Source organism: Coregonus clupeaformis, chromosome 28, assembly GCF_020615455.1.
Source record: "Coregonus clupeaformis isolate EN_2021a chromosome 28, ASM2061545v1, whole genome shotgun sequence".
In the NCBI taxonomy this organism is placed as follows: domain Eukaryota; kingdom Metazoa; phylum Chordata; class Actinopteri; order Salmoniformes; family Salmonidae; genus Coregonus; species Coregonus clupeaformis.
In genome coordinates, this window is record NC_059219.1 from 32,889,633 (window position 1) to 32,903,720 (window position 14,088).

Consider the following 14,088-nt stretch of genomic DNA (forward strand, 5'->3'; position numbering starts at 1 on the left):
TGTGGTGGCCCAATTTTTATTTTTGTAACAAAACACAATCAGTAAACCATAACACGCTCCTGAACAAGAGTTTATATTGCAAGTTGGGTTTGTGAAACCACCCAGTAACAGAAACTGACAAAATGAAAAACTCAAATGAGAGAAAATAAAAAAAATAAAAAAAACTACAGTGCAGTGTTGTATTAAAATTCACAGCAGTCCACATCCTCCTGAAAACTACCTCTTCTTCTTCCTACACCTCCCTTTCACCTTCTTGCCCTTCGGCTGGGGCTTTGGCCAAGGCCTCCAATGAGCTAATGGTCTTCTGTAGTGACCCCTGTAGGGCTTCGATGGCCTTCTCATGGCTCTCCAGCTTGGCTGCTTTCCCCACCAGGCCATCCACGGTGTTCTTCAGCTTCTCCAGCTCTGGTGGGGGGTGGCTGGTTGACTTGGAGGCTTCCCCCAGGGCTTCTAGCTTCTGCTCTAGCCCCTCAATCTGCTGCCCCAGGCTAGAGTCCCTTGAGGCCAGCTTGGTCTGAGCGCCACTCAGTTCGATCACGTTGGACTGGAGCTCTCCTAGGCTGCCCTTCAGCTCCTCTAGCTCTCCCTGTAGGGTGGCCCGGGCCTTCTCGGCTGCCGTGCCCTGGGCGGCTAGCGTGCTCTCGTGGGAATCGTACTTGGCGAGAAGGGCCTCGACCTTGGAAGTCAGGCCTGTTAGCGACGCCGCCAGGGAGTCTCCACCGTCCTCCGCCACTTTTAGTCGGACCTCCAGACCGTCGGACCTCTGCTCAGCCCTGGCCGACTCCCCCCGCAGTTCCTTCTCCAGACTGTGTAGAGCTTCGGTGGCCAGCTCCAGCCCGCTCTGCAGGTTCTGGCCCTGATCTGTCAACCCCTGGATGCCCGCCTCTGCCCCTGACACCTGCTGCCGCAGGCTCCCCGCCGTTTCCTGCACCAGCAATCTCACCGCCTCCACTTCCTGCGACATCGAGGCTATTTCTTGGTTACGGGTCTGGAGCTCCGCCCCCACCGTAGTGATCTGCTCCCTCAGTGAATAGGCAGACTCATCGGCAGCCTGCTTAGTGGCGCTGAGCCCGGCGACGGTGTCGACAATGGCGGACAGTTCCTGCCTGATCAGCGCCGGGTCCTCCATGTCGTCCAGACGGGCTTTGAGGTCAGCCAGCTGACTTTGAGTCTCGCCCTGGGCCTCGGTGAACTCGGTCACGCTGGCCGCGATGGAGGCACTCAACTCAGCCAGGCGCTCCTCCACCGTCTTCTCCAAGGAAGAGAAGTCCCGCTCTCTGGCCTCCTTCACCTCCTTGATGCCTTCTGAGAGGTCGACCAGCAGTTCGTTCTGGAGCCTCTGAAGAGCCTCCTCCACGCGCCGTGTCTCCGCCTCGCCTTTCCTCACCGCCCGGCTCCCCGCCTCCTGCTCTGCCCGCATGGTGCCCAGCGCCGACTCCAACCCGTCCACAGAGCCCCTTACGTCGTCCACCTACACAACCACAGACAGGGAATCATACACTGAATGTACAAAACGGGGGGGGTGCTAGGAAGGTGTTTTTAATGTTTGGTACACTCAGTGTTGGTCAACCATTGGCCATCAATACAGATTAGGGCCACAATGATTATTCGATTAGTCTTTCATGATTAATCTGTCAAATCCTTACAATCTGTCACATCCCTACTATCAATACTGTATGTATGCATAAATAATATAATAACCACATTATATAACACTATTACTACTATTAAATTGTATAAAACAGGTTTAAAGCTGTACATCTGTATAGTCACACCTGTGATGAAGATGTACTTGTCTGAAAACACAGGTACAGTACATACCAAGAAAGTTGGCTAAGGATGGAAGAGCCTATCCCTGACCAGTAATTTGCCTGACAAAAGAGTTGTTTGGCTAGGTAGTTATTAAAACAGACTTTATAGCTTGCAGTCAAAGACACAGTTAATCAAATAGCTTTATACAACAATAGTTGACACAGCCTCACATAGGAAGTTTACCTATAGGAGACTCTGCAATGCATGTTTCAGGATTTACTTGTAGAATGTGTGTTCTTAGCTAATGTTTTTCCCTGGGGGGGTTTCTTTACCACGTTTACCTAGTTACAGTAACTTATGAGTAGGTTACGTTGCTTTGTTACATAACTCAGCTGTTGTTCAGCCTGTGGAGTAGACCTACATATGCAGCTAAAAATAAAAAATAAAAATAAAATGTAAGCATCCAGTTCAAACTGGAGTTAAGTGAAGTTACATGACCGCTTGAAAAGAAGTGAATGAATAACTGATTGACTGAATTAATTAATACAGGAACATAGCTAGCTGGATAAAAATTAAAGGGAATTTATGGGGTGCAATTTGCATACATTATACCAATGCATTCCTCAATTCTATAGAAATATAACTTCCCTTTTGATTATAAAGGATGTAGTATATCCATGAACCTGGATTTTTTTTGTTGCAATGCCAGTACTCTCTCTCTAAGAAAGAATAGCAGTGATTACATCTGTACTTTTCTTGTGCCAGCTCATCAAGCTTTTGGTGGAGGGGGGGAGTCCATTTCCTCTTTGTAGTCTATATGTTCATCCTATCTAGTCGTGGTTTGCAATCTTCAACAGTCTGCCTTAACTTGCGACCTTTTCATTAACATCGAAATAAATGGCTAGTGGTTTGTCCTATATCGATTGCATTGCTTACCTGTTGAAGAACATTCTCTACTTTACGCGCAACCTCTGCATTTTTCCGTACGGTCTCTTCATTTCTGGTGCTGATTTGATGGACTTCTTTCAACACTTGTTGTAGATAAATAGCAGAAAAGCCCGCAGCGGCTACTAATGCGATATAACATAAAGCAGCTATAAGTTTGACCGAAGTCCCCGACCCCGACACCTGGTTTGGGGGGCTACTAACCCCATTACTACTAGGTTTCGGACTTTTCTTCGCCACGTCATCTTGGCTGGATGAAGCAGTCTTTTCGCTTGAATTGTTCTTGTTTCTGTGTCTCGAAGTCATGTCTGCTGTGACTTTCTACCAGGGGGGTCCGAGGAAGTGTGAGGCTGGTCTTTACAGATGCTGTGTACTGTCTTCACTGTACATTTAGCGTATCAGTAGGCGCGATGTGGCTTTCCTAGGACTCCGTTTGCGTTGAGGTATGCAAAAAAAAGGGGCGTCTCTCTTCTTGTGGGACTGGACGTTCTGACTGCAAAATTGGTGGCTTTACTTGCCTTATGTCTCCAATGGCTCTGGAATTATGCAATCAGGACGTCAGAAACACAGAAATTAGTTCTGATAAAGTTGAGGAAATAACTAGCCCTATTTATTTGGATTAATAGAAAAAGGCCCATTGATGTTTCATGTGTCTTTCAAGCCCTGTTTCTATAAACCAAAATCCTGGTATAGGATAGCCTAAACATGTCTAGAAAAATAGTGATATCAGAATTCATGCTAATTTGTGTTTTGTTGCATTGTTGTTTTTTGCACAGTTTGTTGAAAGCATGAGGGCTACAATGTTCTATGCCTCCAGTTGATGACATTTAACATGATTCATAAAGCCTATAACACAGCTGATGTAATTTGTTTCAATACTGTAGCAACAGTAAAGAGGAGGTGATGTTGGATCGTTTTTTCCTCTCATTTGCTCCTCCCTTCATACGTGGCAACTAGAGTAGCCTAATCATGTATGCCTCGACATCCTTTCCTAGAGTTCCCTCAATTCAAGGCATGTTGCTCTTCCAGACCAGAATAACACGTGTTTCGAACAACTATTAATGTAAAAAAATATATATATAACCATGAACAATGCATGTTAACAAATAGGCCTATTTCAATGTCTTCCATTGTGCCGAAGTCATTAGTCTATTGGCATATTATTACCTAATCAAACAGTTTAACATAAAAATTAATTAATTAATATGCCATTTAGCAGACGCTTTTATCCAAAGCGACTTACAGTCATGCGTGCATACATTTATTTGTGTATGGGTGGTCCCGGGGATCGAACCCACAACCTTGGCGTTACATAATACATAGAATGCAATCAGAGTACCCTAATAACTAGCCTAAGCTATGTAGCTATGTTCCCTATGTTGCAAATTGCAAACCTATAGAGTTGGACATTTGAAGAGTTTCAATAACAGTAGCTGGCGCCACAATGCAAATTCAAGAACAAATGCATATTTTACACAAAATGGATAACAAAATGTCGATGTTTTCTATTCATCTGCACAAAATAATTGTTTTCACGTGTGTTTTTAAAGGTCTGATGAAAGTTAAAGAAAAGTTGCTGCATGATTTAGTTATCTGATGTTTGTACACGCCAGGCACTTCGGCCTTTGTCCAATGCAGACATAATCTCTCAGGCCCATCATCTCTCAGGCCCCTCTGTATACTGCCGAGTACTGGTGGGACATAATCTCTCAGGCCCTTCATCTCTCAGGCTCCCCTCTCCAACACCAGGACCCCTTAGTGAGTATGGTTATATGAACACAATAAAGCGATTATTGTGGCTAGTCAGATTAATATAATAGTTCGATTAAAACGTTACCAATTTCCATAATAATCCTGTTTATATGGACACATCTGAAATCAGGCTACCTGATGGCGCTCTGATAAATGCGGAAAATCGGCAATCAAAATAAACGTTCTACCACAGAGACCATGTTATTTTTGGGAAGCATATTTGATTCTGTGTTTGGACATATAAAGTTTGTATGTGAAAACTACTTCTAAGACGCATACATTCAGTTGTTCCGAACTCACTTCACTCACGCAAAAGTGGGAGCCTCGCTCGGCTGGTGCTAGTACATGCGCAGATCAAATACACCGCTGGAACGGCGATTAATGTGTTTACATGTCCTAATAATTTTGAAGATTGCTCAGAAAACCAGGTGTTTTAATCGGTATATGCTAACTTCAGTTTTGACTTTACGCTGATTAAGATACAGTAAACAGAGTAAGGTGTTTGCATTACTATTGCATAATCTGCCTACTGCCATAATCAGTTTAATATCAAATTATTACCATGCATGTAAACGTACTCACTGATATGAATCACTGATATGAATGTTAGCATAGCATTACAGCTTGTACGCTTTGTTGTGGGGATCTTAATGCTTGTGTTTAACTGACACTTTTGATATTATGTATTTCCCCTGATTGTCTATGCGGAAAACATGTGGGTCAAAAGGGAAATAAAAGTATTATCAGAGTTTTTCATTTAGACTATGCCATCATTTTACTATAATCAATGTGCAATGTTTTATCTTAAAATTGGTGTGTCATCTGTTGATGCGTTGGAACTGCTGGAAAACAATGCTCAGCATGCGGGGGTGAAGGACACTGTGTACCGTTCATACGTTCATTGTGTATTAGTTTCGACCTAAAGTTCGTTGTCAGTCATTTGGACGCTATCCTCTCTGTGGTAAACAGAAAAAAATATTCTGCTTAATGTGTCAGACCCGGAAGTGATGGTCCTGGCATTGGAGAGGGGCCTGAGAGATGATGTCTAAACTCTTCCCACCAGTAGATGGCAGTATAGAGAGGGGCCTGAGAGGTGATGAGCCTGATAGATGACAGCTGCAGCTGGACCCCTCTCCCTGCGTTTGTCCACCAGAGGTCACTGAATGACAGTCTTTAGAGAGGAGACTAACTGCACTCACAGGTAGATGGTACCCCCACCCCCGTCGGCGAAAGAAATCGCAGCAGCCCCACCCCCAAACATCTTCCCGTGCCTACGTACTCAGCCACAGTAAAAACATGCAATTATGGTTTTACTTCTTAAAATAAAATCCATACATGGGACAATGCTGACGTAATGGCTGAGTCATCCATGCTCCGCCCGCAAGTCGTGTATGCTTGCCCATCAGTCGTTGTGACGGCACAGGCCATGTTTCCAGGTGCTGTTGCAATGAAGATGGACTTTGGCACTAGGTGTAATGGCTTATTTGCCTTCTGAAGCTAGCTAGCTGTGTCTTGGAGGGTTGTTTTCACCTTTCTAATCTCCGTGGAGCGAGAACTGGGCTAACCTCACACAGACCATCAAAAATGCACCCTGACTCGGTATTGAGAATTTGAACTGCATCGCTGGGATAAATCATTTATGCGGTCATGGCTGGGCTGATCAAGAAACAGATCCTCAAACACCTCTCCAGGTCAGTGTCAATCGATATGAACCAGGCGGAGAGACAAACGACAACTAACTCCCCAAGGGGTTTAATTTGGGAACCAAGCTAGCGCGTTAGCAGCGTTTTGTGTTAGCACGCGGGAGGCCACTGACGGGGCACTCACTGTGCTCGCGCAGCTGACTTGGTTAGCTAGCCAGTAACGAACAAGTTGGCTTGTTGTTGTTGGTTGCCAAAAACAGACCGCTGTCTGTCTGTCGTGTTTAGTTAGCTAGCTAACTGACTTGTTTGATAACTGGTGTTATTGCTAACCTTGCGTGTTGTTGTTAACTAACGCAACTAATATTCCTAGCCTAGACTCAATCAGTACGTTAAGATTAGCTGGCTAGCTAACTATGTCCCGTCATTGTTTAGCCCGATATAGTAAACTTGCAAGGTTACATCAAATCAATGATTGCCATTAGCCACCTAGTTAGCCAGGTAAACTACACTGGTTAGCTAGCTAGCTACATAAGCTTCTGGCAGAGACAAACTAGCCATGTACTGCACTGACAACTAGGAACGTTACCACATCCAACCTGGTCTCGGAGCATTTCGTATTATTCTGTTAATTTAGTATGGTATGTATTCATTTGTGGGGGTCAATCACCCATTTCGTATATGTTACAGATTACAAATCGTATTATATGTTACGCATTTGCAAAACGTATGATATGTTACAATTTCTAGCTAGATGGCTAACATTAGCTAGGTCGCTAAAGTTAACTAGGCTAGGGGTTAGGGTTAAGTTTAGGGGAACGATTAGCTAACATGCTAAGTAGTTGAAAAGTAGTAATAGTTGAAAAGTTGCTAAAATGCTAAAGTTGCAACCCGTGGGTTGCTAGAAGTAACCATCTGTCTTATGTAACCATACTAAATAGTGTCTCGGGTTTCCGTACAGAATAATACGAAATGCTCTGAGACCAGGTTGCCACATCAGGGAAACAATTTCATCAAGTCATTTTGGGCCATTCTGAGTGGAACACATCAACTTTACTCTCTACTGCAGGGTTTCCCAAACTCGGTCGCTCTGGGTGCAAGTTTTGTTTTTTGCCTAGTACTACACAGCTGATTTTAAATGATCAAAGCTTGATGATGAGTTGGTTATTTGAGTCAGCTGTGTAGTGCTAAGGCAAAAAACAAAACATGCACCCGGAGGGGCCCCAGGACCGAGTTTGGGGAAATCTGCTCTAATGCACATTTGCCAAACTCATTCCACGGAGGGGCGAGTGTCTGCAGGTTTTTGCTCCTCCCTTATACTTGATTGATTAATTAAGATCACTGATTAGTAAGGAACTCCCCTCACCTGGTTGTCTAGGTCTTAATTGAAAGCAAAAACCAGCAGACACTCGGCCCTCCATGGAATGAGTTTGACACCCCTGCTCTACTGTATTTACTTGCACCGGGGCTGTATGTATGTCCGCTCTTGCTTGCATTAGCCGCACCTGTACACCTCATACACACATGCCTTGTTTGTTTGCCAGTACCATGGATATTGAGCCAGGAGGATAGAGGCCTTGGTTGTTGTAGGCAAAGGTTTGTGCCACCTTTTCCTCTCAAGTATTCAATAAAGGATTAATAGTGAAGTGTAAGAAATTTTTCATGGTTCACAGATCATGGAGAGAAAATACCACCTGAGACTGAGTCTAGACAATAGAGTCCCTATGTTTCCAACACAGTCATCAGTTGTCCTACCCATTGTTATCGACAGCTTTCAGCTAGGTACATGCATTATTTATTTTTCCACGTTGGTGCCCCGAGGGAAGTTCATCAAAATACTTACCCATTATATTCTAAGGGGAGAACTTCTCCATAATAACATCAATTCCACCATCACATATTCAGTTGAGCCTACCTACAACTGACTGATTATGATCCAAAAGCATTCACGTCCTTACACCTGTAGCTCCTAGAAAACTGTCTTTGAACAATACATGATAACGCCTATAAAAATGAAGGTTAGATAAAACCTTAAACCTTTGAGATGTAGGTTAAACCTCCCATGTTACCGGCTGGATAAGAATGAATGACTTGCAAACTGTTTTGGATTGACACAGAACAGTAAGCTTTGTTATAGTCACACACAATGCAGTTAAACAAGTGTTATAGCTTTAGAAAGGGGAAAGTGCATTAGGCTTTTTAATGCATTGCTTCCTGCCAGCAATGCATTGTGAACAAAAGCCTTTGACTTTCAGTATTACCAGCGGAGCCCTTGGTATTTATGAGGCAAGGCAGAGGCTTTGATGGCTAATGGTTGCTATGCCCTTCATGGTCCCACAAACAATGGGCACAGCCAAGTTTTACATACACAGCCCTTGACTGTCATGTAATTTAAGCCTTGTTCACACTGTAGGCCTTAATGCTCAAATCAGTTTTGTTTTTCAAATCCGTTTTGGAATACTGACTGTCCAAACAGCAAGTTACAAGTGACCAAATTGGATGTGTATTGGATGTGTGTGTTCAGACATAAGTAATTTGCTGACAGGGCTAAGCTAGTATTCATAGTAACGACGGATGTGTGTGTTTTGCAGTGGTGTAGGATGATTGGTGGTGGTGCTTGTGCTTCCTATCACTCAGAAGTTATGTAGCAAGCTAAGGTGGCAACAATGCCTGCCATGGACGTTTCCCAGTTGATTTGAACATTTAAAATCATAGTGTAGGAACACTTTTTTAAAGTGTGTTTTGGTTAGCCACAGCAGTCAGCTAGCCAGCTAGGTAGCTGTTTAGCTTTCTAGCACATTCACTAATTTGTTTATAAACAATTAACAAGCTAGTTAGCTACCACATGTTTTTTAAATTGTCAACAGAGTAGCTGTCAAGGAACAAGATATTCCTAATAAGTCTGAAAACCACTTGAAGGCAAATAAATCAGATTTGACCATTGAGACACAAGCCGCATGGCCAGGAATCAGATTTGTATCTGATTTCAAACCAACTACGAAGGTGGTTTGAAATATGGCCTGAAATATCCGATTTCATGTGCTTTTGGCTGTTCAGATTGCAGGAAAATTAACAGATTCGAATCGGATATGCAACAAAATAGGATTTGAATCACTTCAAACTGCCAATGTGAACAAAGCTTTAGTGTCCTATAACATTGGATTGTGTGTGTGTGTGCGCATTACCATTGGCGTCAACAAGACCGGGGGAAACTATGTCATTATCAGTCCCTAGGGTCGTCACGTGAATGTTCGAGCATTCGGCGCCGACGGAGATGGCAGCCTCGCAACTAACTCTTAGGAAACTTTGCAGTATTTAGTTTTTTTATATTATTAGCTCAGGAAATATTTTGTGTCATTACATACAGCCGGGAAGAACTATTGGATATCAGAGTGGCGGTAACTCACCAGAACTACCAGCATTACGACCAGGAATACGACTTCCCCGAAGCAGATCCTTTGTTCGCTCTCCCCAGAGCAATTGAACTGATTCCAGAGGCCGACCCAAAACATCGCCGGCGGAGGAGAGGCACTCGAGGCGGCCTGCTGGTTCGACTTAGGATGTGCGCACACCACCAACCGCTTCCAAGTATATTACTCGCTAATGTTCAGTCTTTGGATAACAAAGTTGATGAGCTCAGGGCAAGGATTTCATTCCAGAGAGACATCAGGGCCTGTAACATACATTGTTTCACGGAAAAATGGCTCTCGGGATACTCTGTCGGAATCGGTCCAGCCAGAGGGATTCTCAGTTCATCGCGCAGATCGAAATAAATATCTCTCCGGGGAGCAAATAAATGCTTCAGAGTTCAAGTAACAGACACATCTCAACATCAACTGTTCAAAGGAGACTGTGGGAATCAGGCCTTCATGGTCGAATTGCTGCAAAGAAACCACTACTAAAGGACACCAATAGGAAGAAGAGACTTGCTTGGGCCAAGAAACACGAGCAATGGACATTAGACCGGTGGAAATGTGTCCTTTGGTCTGGAGTCCAAATTTGAGATTTTTGGTTCCAACCGCCGTGTCTTTGTGAGACGCGGCGTGGGTGAACGGATGATCTCTGCATGTGTATTTCCCACCGTAAAGCATGGAGGAGGTGTTATGGTGTGGGGATGCTTTGCTGGTGACACTGTCTGTTATTTATTTAGAATTCACACTTAACCAGCATTGTTGCATTCTGCAGCGATGCGCTATCCCATCTGGTTTGGGCTTAGTGGGACTATCATTTGTTTTTCAACAGGACAATTAAAAAAAACATTTTAGTCATTTAGCAGACGCTCTTATCCAGAGCGACTTACAGTTAGTGAGTGCATACATTATATATATTTTTTTCATACTGGTTCCCCGTGGGAAACGAACCCACAACCCTGGCGTTGCAAACGCCATGCTCAACCAACTGAGCTACATCCCTGCCGGCCATTCCCTCCCCTACCCCGGACGACGCTGGGCCAATTGTGCGCCGCCCCATGGGTCTCCCGGTCGTGGCTGGCTACGACAGAGCCTGGATACGAACCAGGATCTCTAGTGGCACAGCTAGCACTGCGATGCAGTGCCTTAGACCACTGCGCCACTCGGGAGACAATGACCCAACACACCTCCAGGCTGTGTAAGGGCTATTTTACCAAGAAGGAGAGTGGAGTGCTGCATCAGATGACATGCCCTGCACAATCCCCCGACCTCAACCAAATTGAGATGGTTTGGGATGAGTCGGACTGCAGAGTGAAGGAAAAGCAGCCAACAAGTGCTCAGCATATGTGGGAACTCCTTCAAGATTTTTAGGGAAAAGCAGTCAAGGTGAAGCTGATTCTATGTGTTAATTCATAGTTTTGATGTCTTCACTATTATTCTACAATGTAGAAAATAGTAAAAATAAAGAAAAACCCTTGAATGAGTAGGTGTTCTGAAACATTTGACTGGTAGTGTATATATTCTTAATTCATTCCTTACTTAGATTTGTGTGTATTGGGTATATGTTGTGAAATTGTTAGATAAACTTGTTAGATATTACTTCACTGTCGGAGCTAGAAGCACAAGTATTTCACTACACCCGCAATAACATCTGCTAAGCACATGTATTTGACCAATACAATTTGATTTGAAGAAGCCAAACCCACTGCTCACTAGTGATGTTATGGCAACGTCAATGCTTGGGGCATATTCACCAGGGTTCCACTCATTGAGGTGCAACATAACAACATTCAGATGGAAATATATAATGTAGAACAGACATGCTTCTGTCATGTAGAATAGGAAAACCATAATGTCCGCTCTATACTAGGCATTTTTCTATCTGCAACGACCTCCTGAAGGCATGAGTGAAAGGCTGACTCTTGCGTTCAAGGCCTTGTTGTATGTCAAAACATTGGCCTGTGAGAACACACAATGCGAGTTTGGCGGGTGGTATGAGGTGTTTCCACCAACAGTGTGCTGCTCTTAGGTGACCCCGAGGGTGAGTTGATAAAGATGTCCCTCTCCCCATTAAACCAGGTATCGACATGGCCCTACCAGGGCCAGACACAGCAGGGTCTGGGGTTACACACACACACACACTCAGAGACTCTAAAACGCCCATGCATAAACAACACACACTGATGTGACCTTATAGAAAACACACACACAGTGAGGTTGGGCCTGTGTGTGTGTGTGTGTGTGTGTGTGTGTGTGTGTGGTCCACTCAGTATTGAGTGTGTCAGGGAGCCCTGGCCTGTGCTGTTAAATATTCATTCTACTGAGACTCACTGTGATCAGGTGTCAACGTTGCTTCAGTCACCTGCTCAGCTGTCTTTCTCTCTATATATCTGTCCATCTCTTTCTCTCTCTACATCTTACTTTCGCCCCCTGTCTGACAGGCTATGTCAGTGTTACTCCTCAACATTTTTTATTCTAGCCCAGCACTAACACATTTGATTCAACGAATGGTCTCTGTGGCGCGGCTTGATGATGCGTGCAGGAGTGTGACTGGGCTGATGGGCGGATGGTAGATGGAGGTATACTGACACACACAGCCGCTAAATGCAAATAATAACCAGAGAGTCGGAGAGAGAAGACAGAGAGGGGAAAGGGGCTGGCTAGGAAGAGTCTATAGTGTTTTAATCTAAGAACATTCCAAAAATGACAGTGAGGAACATGCTTTGGGGAAAAAGGTGCGGAGGTTTTGGAATTCAGTTATTTCCTTATTCATTCAAACCTGCTTGTGCTAACCAGGTTTGCTGGCTCAGTCGAAAGCAACACAGGAAACAAAAGTGACCAATTTAATGAGTTGTTTCTTGAAGGGAAACCGTTTAACACAAAGCCTTTGTGGAGTTAGGTCTACTTTACTAGCTTAAAGACTTGGGCGTCATTTGCAATAAAGAAATAAGGCCTATTTTCTCCATAATAATTCATAGAAAATGGTGTATCCAAAATGGATTCTAGCGTACTTGATAGAGTGAAGAGGAAACCATTTGGAACACAACGTAAGGACATTAACTAGAAGACTTACAAGACAGTGTTTTCAAAATGGACACTCACTATACTAGATACTTTGAAACAATAGGAAAACATTAAAAGAAGGCAGTGTTGTGAGAATGGACACGTTTGTTTAATAGAATAAAGACATTGTTTGGAGCACACGCCAACTCAATAAAGACAGTGTTGTCAGATTGGACACAAGCGTTGTACTTAGGCCTAAGAAAATAAAGGCCATTTCTCCTGCACACGGGCAGGTTTCTTTGGTTTATTTCCATTGAGGTTAATCTAATGAAGTAGATTTTATAATTTAATCTGTAGAATGGACACGCACGTGCGCGCACACTTTCTATCTTTGAAGAGACTCCTGAATGTAATAAGTTCTGCCAGGTGACTCTGGTTCATCCCTCAAAGAATAGCCCAAGTGTGTGTGTGTCCTGAGGATGGTTGCTCCAGACAAAGTGACCTTGTCATCCCTTGTTTAGATTGACTCAGTCAAAGGTGGGGAATCTCCTGTGGGTCGGTTGACAATACACACACCAGCAACAAACCGTGTGCCAAACCGGTGTGCACACACACACACACAGGGCCCCGGAGCAATGTAATATTTATGGCTCTGATGGAGGCAGGGAGAAGGTTAGCCTTACAGGACCCAATTACAGAACCTGTAGAGACCATGGCCAAAAGTTGTGTATGTGTGTAATACAAATACAGACGAACACACACCAGTTATGACGGTGAAGAGTGGGTGAATCATGCTAATTAAAATGAGGAGTATGGGCGTTAACCTTGGCCTCTCCTACTACCTCGGCCACCTAATCATCCACCTCAATCCAATTCGTCTCCTTCGACTTCTGTTGTAAATTATCATTTATTTAATACCTCTGCTCTAGGGCAGATTCTAACAATGTTTTAGGGTAAAACATGTGTCCCATTTTGAGACTGAACAAAACAGTAAACAAAGATCAGCACACAAAGTTAGACATGGAACATCTAAGAACCCAGTCGGCAGAAAAGTAGCCTACATTTTAAAAAGCGTCGAAATTTGAAAATATCAAAAAGAGTTCATAGAAAGGTTAGCCCATATAAGGGAACTACCTTAACAAAAGCTTGATCAGTACTGAGGAGGAAGGAGGTAGCTACAGGGGAAGTTTAATGAGCTGTTTCCAGTCATTCTGTGTGTGCGTGTGATAGGCCAGAGTAGCTGATCAGATCTTGCTACTTCCTTATGTCCACAGTCAGCAACACAACAGGCCAAAGTATGAGTTCACTGTACCAGAGCAGTGTGTGTGGCCTGTTCACACTGCCCCTGTGCTCCTCACACTGTGCTGAGAGGATCTTGACTGGATGAGCTTCTGCTGCCTCTGAATAATTTACTGGAAAGGGAGTTGCTGCCCCGAAGCACAGATCTAGGATCAGCTTACCCTCCCCAATCCTAACCTCAACAGTTGGATAAGGAGTGAAAACTGACCTCAGATCAGCGTGTAGGGGTTACTTAATCTTATTCGGTCTTCAATATGGTATAGCCTATGGGTTGTGATTGGGACAAA

The 14,088-nt window shown here is 44.0% G+C and overlaps 2 protein-coding genes across 2 annotated transcripts in view; one reads left to right on the plus strand and one right to left on the minus strand.

The window, feature by feature from the left end:
* On the minus strand, positions 1–3,170 carry LOC121543436 (cytoskeleton-associated protein 4-like). The gene is made up of 2 exons (XM_041853307.1): positions 2,689–3,170; positions 1–1,471 (listed from the first exon to the last, which is right to left on the minus strand). Exons 1-2 carry the CDS (start codon positions 3,001–3,003, stop codon positions 233–235), a joined length of 1,554 nt encoding a protein of 517 aa, XP_041709241.1. The 5' UTR covers positions 3,004–3,170; the 3' UTR covers positions 1–232.
* Positions 3,171–5,705: 2,535 nt separating this feature from the next.
* Positions 5,706–14,088, plus strand: part of LOC121543922 (UHRF1-binding protein 1-like) — a 42,185-nt gene continuing 33,802 nt past the window's right edge. Inside the window, 1 exon segment of the mRNA XM_045208910.1 lies at positions 5,706–6,140. Within this exon segment, the coding sequence (XP_045064845.1) occupies positions 6,097–6,140 (44 nt within the window). The 5' untranslated portion in view covers positions 5,706–6,096.

What these genes read in the sequence shown, in the direction of transcription:
- LOC121543436 (XM_041853307.1), bottom strand. Translation starts at nt 3,003, where the DNA reads ATGACTTCGAGACACAGAAACAAGAACAATTCAAGCGAAAAGACTGCT. An exon ending in TAGAGAATGTTCTTCAACAG is followed by an intron (nt 1,472 to 2,688) that starts GTAAGCAATGCA and finishes GTGGTTGTGTAG; the next exon opens with GTGGACGACGTAAGGGGCTC.